The sequence below is a fragment of the Plasmodium inui genome (genome assembly GCF_000524495.1).
Source record: "Plasmodium inui San Antonio 1 unplaced genomic scaffold supercont1.21, whole genome shotgun sequence".
NCBI classification, from domain to species: domain Eukaryota; phylum Apicomplexa; class Aconoidasida; order Haemosporida; family Plasmodiidae; genus Plasmodium; species Plasmodium inui.
Window position 1 is genome coordinate 373,063 of NW_008481855.1, and position 7,819 is coordinate 380,881.

A 7,819-nucleotide genomic window follows, 5' to 3' on the forward strand; every position below is an offset into this window, starting at 1 on the left:
GTCCCTGTCGTTGATATACTAACCAGAAAGGGAGAAACGAACACATTACCAGCGAAGGATGGTTTTTGCAGTTCACTTAGGATTCCCTAAGTTAATCACTCACTAGAAAAGTTTCAAATAAGAGAGAGCAGCTGCACTCCCGTAAATCAAAAGTACCTTATTAATGAAGTTTAATTCATCCATTTTTTTATTTACTCGCCAAGTTGTTTATTCATTTTTTTCAAATCGCGTTTTAATTGTTCTTCAGTTTATTTTAACGCATAGCAGATCGTTTTTATGCCTTTCATTTTATCGTAATTAATTTTATTGAAGTGTCTCACCTTTAAGGGGCACCCCCTCGTCTACGTATGTTTGAATATATAAGCATACCTATACATAAATAAATATATATATATTCATTTAGATATATATATATTTATTTATATATATATTTGCTATACGCCTACCCACATTTTGGCATACGTTTGTACATGCTTGCACTCCCTATCTGATCCCATTGTAAGCACAAGGAAAAGACCGCCAACCATGATACTGCTGGGACAGAATAATCTGCATCAATTTCAGGGGGCTCCGGAGTTGGAGAGGATAAAGAAATTGGAAGAAGAGGAAGAAAGAGAAAAACTGGACTCAAATTCGCAGAGTGTAAACATACTAGATATTAAGAAGGAAGAATTCAAAACCGTTTCCATACCGTTGGTCTTATTTTACTTTTTTAAATGTTATTCTGGGTTTAATTTAAAAAATGGAAGACGGAATTTGCAATATTCACTAGTCATTGATCGGGACGTGTACCTGGCCTATGAGGTCATACCCTTCGTCGTTGTTTTGGTTAAGGATGACCGTGAATGCAATGAATTCGTTGCAAATAAAAACGACACAACTGATGTTGAAGTACGTTTAACGAAAAGGTTTCCCAACGAAGTGTATGTCAGAAAATGGAAGGAAAGTAATAAGAGCGAAGTTTTAGGAACGTGTGTACCTATGGGATGTGTCCATCACCCGTTTGAACAAAATGATACCAATTATAGTAGGCACTTGCTGAGTGATGACGAACATTTCAGTGGAAAAGGTGAAAGGCGAATGAAGGAGGAGGCGAAAGAGATGTCAAATGTGCCCATACAGGATGGGAATCTTCCTTGTGCACCCCTGCGAGAAGTGAAAATCGCTGATTGTTACTCAGGCTGCTATTACGTAGATCAGTTCAGATCGTACCTTTTTGTCATGTTTGATGAGTTTAGCCAAAAAATGATAATAAGCGTATTCCCCGTGGAAAAGTATGGGTTCGAAAAAAGTAAAAGTTTCGTTCTTAGATTCAGCGAGTACGAAGATTTAATAAGAAAGGCCATGGAAAAAAGGAAACCTGAAACTGGTTCACCATTTTTTATGACAGATGTGCATGGGGAACGTTCCCCATGTGGAGAGGAGACCCCTTTTGATGAATCACCCAGGGGCGTATTTGAACCAGGGAACAATTCGAATAACCATGTGGATAAAATTATGAGGAATGAAAATGTGACTAATTTTGCCGGCCCACTGATAAGAGATGAGGTGATCCCTTTGGAAAGGTTAACTCAGAATGAGGACAACCGTACAGATGAAATGCGCATCGTGGAAGAGGAAAACATGTTGAATGGTAATCATTCGGCCTTATCCCATTTGAGGAGAAAAAATAATGAAGTAGGTGAAGGAAAAGAGAATGCCCTTATGAACAGCAACGCGAATGGTGAGAAGATGCCAATACTACCCAACTTTAAACCAAATAACGTTTCGAGGAATTATGCGTGGAGTGTACCATTTTTAGCGAATTCAATGGGCGGAAACTTCAAGCACTATGTGCCCATGTGGTCGCTAAGGGAAAAAGAAAGGAGATTTGTTTTGATGTGCCTTCTGTTGCACATGTGCAGACGTCACTGTAAGGTATTATGCGGCTATCGGTGCGAGTTAGAGACAAAACTACCGTGCTTGCTTGATGTTCGTGGTGTGGGGGAACATCCCAGAAGGAAAGATCGTAAAGAATTGTTAGCTGGGCAGATGGAGAGGGTGAACAAACATTCCCCATTAATGAATGTCCCAACTGAGGATGAGAAGGATAACACAAACGGGGAAGACATTTTGGAAGAGTTCTTCGACAACTATTTTTTTTACCTAAGAAAGGAGTTTGCTTTGTTTGGGAAGGACATAATGCCAGGTAAGTGTGCCTCGGGGGAAGGATGGGAACAGGAATTTTTTGGCAACGGGGAAAACAAAGACAACAATGATAATTCTACTGGGTATAGCCACAATGGGTATAGCTCCAACGGGTATAACTCAAACGGGTATAACTCAAACGGGTATAACTCAAACGGGTATAACTCCCACGGGTACAGGAGCAATGGGTACAACAACAACGAGCACAACAGCAACGACTACAACAGCAACAGTGATAACAACGGAGAGTACAACAGCAATAGCGATAACAACGGAGACTACAACCACAACTATTACAATAACGGAAGCAGCAACAATGGAAGTAAAAACAACGGAGACAGTAACAGTGGCGGTAATAACGGGGGAAATAACAACAACGGAGGAAATAACAACAACGGAAACGACCATAATGATGAAAACGATGATTGCAATGAGAATGACGATAGTAACGAGAAAGATGACAGTCAAGAGAATGAGGAGACGAACGAAGATGAGGAGACCAACGAAAACGAGGAATACAACAGTAATAACGAAAACAATAGCGACGATAACTACAAGTTTGTGGAAAAATACGCCTGCATGGATATGGAAGCGAAGAAGAGTTTATCTGGGGAGCTTTTAAACTCCAGTAAGTACACGATTAATACTAATAAAAGTGAAATAAGCACAAATTATTTCGAAAATAGTTGCAATATTAGTGCGAACAATAGTAACAACGGGTGTTACGAAGAAAATAGTAATTTATACTTAAACAATGAGGAGGGTCTGACGCTGACAAGTGCTCACCTTCAAAATGGGCAACGTGTTAATGGGGATGATGGCGTAATCCTGTATGACAATATCGGAGGAGGAAACAACTTAGATCACGAACACAGCAATAGTGATAATGTGTATAATAACATTAGCAGTTATATGGAAAGCTACATGGATAATAACAAGGTACATGTGATAAATGCTTGTAAAAGAGACTCGTGCAGCACCAATGAAGAGCAGATTTTCAACACCTCCCTGAATGATAGTACCAAAATGAAGGATGAAATTTTGTACAACGGGAACGAATTGGTGTACCATGGGGAAGGAATAAACGTGAAGGACGAAATAAACGAAGAATACGAACCGAACTTCTTGTCTCTTAAGAGGAACAGCCTAGATGTCGATCACAAACATTTGGACACCGGGGTGCAGAAAAAGATTAACAAAAAAAGGAATAAAGTGAAGATGGAAAAGAACAATAAAAATATGGACGATGAAAAGAAAGAAGTCCTCAATAAGGTGTCTCAAATAACCAGAGTGGGTGGAGTATGCTTTGATAAGAATAGACAAAGGTGGATTGCGCACTGGAAAATTGATGGGAAATATCATAAGCATTATTTTCCAATAAGTCAGTATGGATTTGAAGATGCTCGCGAGAGAGCCATAAATTGTAGAAAGCAAGCGGAGAAGCTTTTCAACTTGCCAGAAATACAACCACGAAATAGGTGGAACCAAATCAAAGTGAATGGAACGTCTCACATTAAGAAGGCAGCGAAGTTACCAAGGTGCGAAGGGGTTGCGTATGATGAGTTGTCACAAAGTTGGGTTAGTACCTTTGTTGTGCATAAGAAGTTTTCCATTGATGACTTGGGTTTTTTCGGAGCTAGAGATCAAGCCATTTACTGCAGGAAAGTTTTCGAAAAGGTAAATGTACATGATGATTATGAATTTTTGCTCAAAGATAGACTAGGTCTGAGTAATCAAGAAAACGAAGAACTGGGTGCTCTTTTCAACATTGATAAAGATGCAATAGAAAAAATGGACATGGGAAATAACGTTGGGGGAGGCAGTAGGGTAAAGAACAACGTGGAGAAAATAAAGGTGAAGGATAACAATCAGTACTCGTTAGAGAATAGCAATGGAGAAAATATCAATGCTGCTGGTGCCAGCCCGGATGTCAGAATATCCAACGAGCAGTATTTAAAAATAACGCAGGAAGCCATCGAAATGATTTTAAGTAACATAAAGAATAAGTCCCTACCGGAGATTAAGCTGAAACTAATTGACAAACAGAAATTTGAGAATTATAACACCCTCCTGGATAAACACTTCCAATTTATTACATCCGTGAAGAGCATCTCGCAGCTGCAGCCCTACATATCCCTTTTCCACAAATTTATCATTTACCACACACTTCCTCATAACATATCGTTAAGGAAGCAGCTCTTCATTATTGAGGCGTTAGAATGGCCTTCCTTTTTTTCGGGCGCAGCCAGCCAGCAGGTTGACTAACGTCTGGTGCGTCCATGACATATATATATATATATAGACTTGCGCTGCTTGAGAAAGCGAGGCGAAGCCATCTGGGTGGGTCCCCGGAGGGCCGTCCCCCTTTTCTTTCTGCGTCCATAGGTATATGCCAGTGTACGGGGCGTATCAACGTATCAGCTTACCAGCGTACAAAAGTATATGCTCTTTTTATGCACAGGCACAGTGCCAAGGTGCTGCGGAGTCTGCCATTTTTTTAAGCGAGCGAGAGAGTATGAGCAATTTAACAGACAAGCACCGCCGCAGGAGGGGCGCACGCCGCAGACATTAGAGAGAACCCTAAAAAATCGAAAAAGCAAAAAAATAAAAAAACCAAAAATGAAAAATAAAAAGCGAAAAATGAGAAAAGTGCAACATAAAAAAATATATACTTTGTTTAAAGTCTTTTAATGTTTTTAAATCACCCCTTATGAATCTGTTGTAAATATTTTTTTAAAAAAATTTACCAGAACATAAGATTAAATTGTAAAAAGGGGAAACGGGTATTATAAGTATAATATACTTGCACATGTCTAGGAATACATATACATATGTATGTGTGCACCTATGTGTATTTAAAAAGAAACCCCCCTCCCCCCCTTTTTTTTTATTTTTATGTTAATCCATGAATCTTATTTTTTTAATCATATATGTAAAAAAGTATGTTGTTTTATTATAAATTATTACTACACTGATAATTTTTTAGGACAATTTTTTACATATTTCCCTATCCTACACATATGAGAGTTCATTTTAAAAGTTTTCTTTTTTATCCCTCTTTTAACGAAACTTTGAAAATATTGCTGTATAATAAATTAAGCTAATTAAAATTATAAGAGAGTAACGCAAAGAGGTATTATACAGGTGTGTAACTGTTTCGGGCGAGCGTATGCAGACAAGTGGGGGGAAACGATTCTCGCATAGCAGTCTAGGCAACAGCGCCAGGGGTGGAAAAACTAGGTTATTCGTGCAGTTGCAAAGCGGGAAGTATATAAACACGGGCAATTTTTGGAGGAAGCGCATGAAACGTGCGCAGTTTAATGCGCTTTTTTTTTCTTTTTTACCTTTTTTTATCGTTCATTTTTGCATCCATCGGGGGGCCAAAAATGCGACAACGCTTTGTGGAACAGTTCATGCGTAAATTTTTGTTCGCACGTAAAGCTGACTATTTTGCAAAGGAAAAGAAAAAAAAAAAAAACGAAAAACGAAAAAGTTAGCCATATGGTCTATGTACAGATATTTACGCATTTATTTATCCACCCGCACGCTCGTTTTTCCGTCCGCCTACAGAATGGTGTCCCGTTTGCACACCATTTTTTCGAGTCAATTTTTGAATTTCTCTTTGCGCCACTTCAATGTTGCATTTGCTGATATAAAATTGATTACGAAAATGAAAACAAATAAATATAAATATGCGTAACTGCAGAGTGGTTGACTTTCTTTTTATTTACGACGGAAATGATCTGTTTAAATAGAATTACGTTTTCCTCATTTTTCTTTTTTTTCTTTTTTGTGTTGTACGCTATTTTGGCATTCCAAACAACTGTTTGTGTTTAATAGATAAAGTACCCCCAATTTTCCTGTTATCATCGTTTTTTTAAAAGTATAGAAAACTGAAAGAAAAGGAATGTAGAAAATAACGCTTCGGAATTTTTTTTATTTTTTCCCCCCTTTTGTGTAGATATATATACCAGTACTTACGACTTGCATATACACACATTTGCGCGTGTTGTTGCCTTCATTTTTGTCCCTTCCCCTCTTTAGCGAACCAGCAAAATGGCAATCTGCTGTAGGAATGTGATGAACCAGGTGAAAGGTACAAATTCACAGAATTGAAAAAAAAAAAGGAAAAAAGTTTTCGTAAGAAGGCTGCACATAACGCTATGAGGGTATATGTATGCATATATACGTACGCATTTTTGCTGCTCGTATAGTAATAATGGGCGCAAAAAAAAAAAAAAAAAAAATTGTAAAATTATCACCAAAACTTTTTAATTTTTCTTTTTTTTTATTCTCTTCAGAATCCAACTCTGCCAAACACGGTATAAAACGCTTTACATAACACACATTTGTATATGTAAAGAAGAGCAAGAAAAAAAAAAAAAAAAGATGACGTAAATGCAAAATTATCTATGTGTGCAGTTGTTCATTCCTTTGAGTGAGAAAGGGTTAGAAAAAGCAGGCACTTAGGTGAGCCTTAATATTGGTGTGCCCAGATGTGTATGTATTTTCACATTTTCATGTCTTTGCATACCAGTAGTTATATCCGTCCATGTGTCATCCACGTGCACACAACTGAGTGTTTGCAGCACGCCAAGCAGCGTAGGAGGCGGAATTTGTAATTCAGAAAAAATACTCCGCAGAAATGATGTAGATGCTCAAGTGTAATTTTTTTTATATATCATAAAAGTGTTTAAAAACGCATGACGAAGTAGATGAATAGAAATTTTACGACATTTGCACCTCTGTGGCATTTAAAAATTTAGGAAGTTTCTTTGTTGTCTTATGTTCATATTCCCAGATTTAATCTTTCCCATTTCTGCTCAGGGAGCTGTGCACCGTATGGATGAACTTTATTTTATCTGTGTACATTTTTACCTGCATTATCAGTTTAGTGTGTGAACAAATTTACGGATTGCTGTCCAATTTAATATATTTTTTTTTGTTCTTCACGCAATTTGAAAATTCACTTTTGGTAACTGACCCGATATTTGCCTTTTCGTATACCGTTAATAGAAATTTTGTATAATTGTTTGCGCGGAAAAAAAAGAACCGAGTTTTACATGTTTACATATATGTGTACAATTATAAGAGTAGACGAAGGCATAAAGTGATAAATTGCCTTGTAGTTTTATTCATTCTTTAGAGAGAAAAGCAAGCAAGCAAACAAACGAACTAACGAGCGAACAAAACAAATAGTCAACATAACGTAAGAAACATTTTTCCTAACTTTGTGCATGATGGCAGATAACAAAGGAGCATATTTAACTTTTGACAATGCGTCCAATGGATCGCTATTCATTGTGTGGAAAAAGGAGAAAGTGGACAACGCCCTTATGTTTATAAAACCAACAAGAACGGTGGCTGAGTTTAAATTCACGAGCAACAGCGGGAAGTCAGAGCTGATAAGGAATTTACAAGTAATAACTTAAACTTGGAGAAAATGGGAAGACAACTAAAATTGGGGAGAGCTTTTACTTCATTTTTTAGAATGGTTGCCTTTTTTGTTATTCCTTGTTTGTGTGCATTTTTAATGAGCCCCTTTTGCTTTCTCCGCTCCCCTTTACTTCCTTTTTTTACTTCCTTGTTCTACTTCTTTTTTTTTATGTCCCTTTTTTCCCCTTTTTCCTTT

The 7,819-nt window shown here is 37.5% G+C and overlaps 2 protein-coding genes across 2 annotated transcripts in view; both read left to right on the top strand.

Annotated features, from left to right (window-relative positions):
* Nucleotides 1-525: 525 nt before the first annotated feature.
* C922_04310 (hypothetical protein) lies at nt 526-4,452 on the top strand (the record flags this gene model as incomplete). The annotated part of the gene is made up of 1 exon (XM_008819895.1): nt 526-4,452. One exon carries the CDS (start codon nt 526-528, stop codon nt 4,450-4,452), a length of 3,927 nt encoding a protein of 1,308 aa, XP_008818117.1.
* A 2,975-nt stretch (nt 4,453-7,427) lies between these two features.
* C922_04311 (hypothetical protein) overlaps nt 7,428-7,819 on the top strand; it is a gene marked incomplete at both ends in the record, with an annotated part of 902 nt that continues 510 nt past the window's right edge. Inside the window, one exon of the mRNA XM_008819896.1 lies at nt 7,428-7,607. Within this exon, the coding sequence (XP_008818118.1) occupies nt 7,428-7,607 (180 nt within the window). The remainder of the gene's footprint in view (nt 7,608-7,819) is intronic.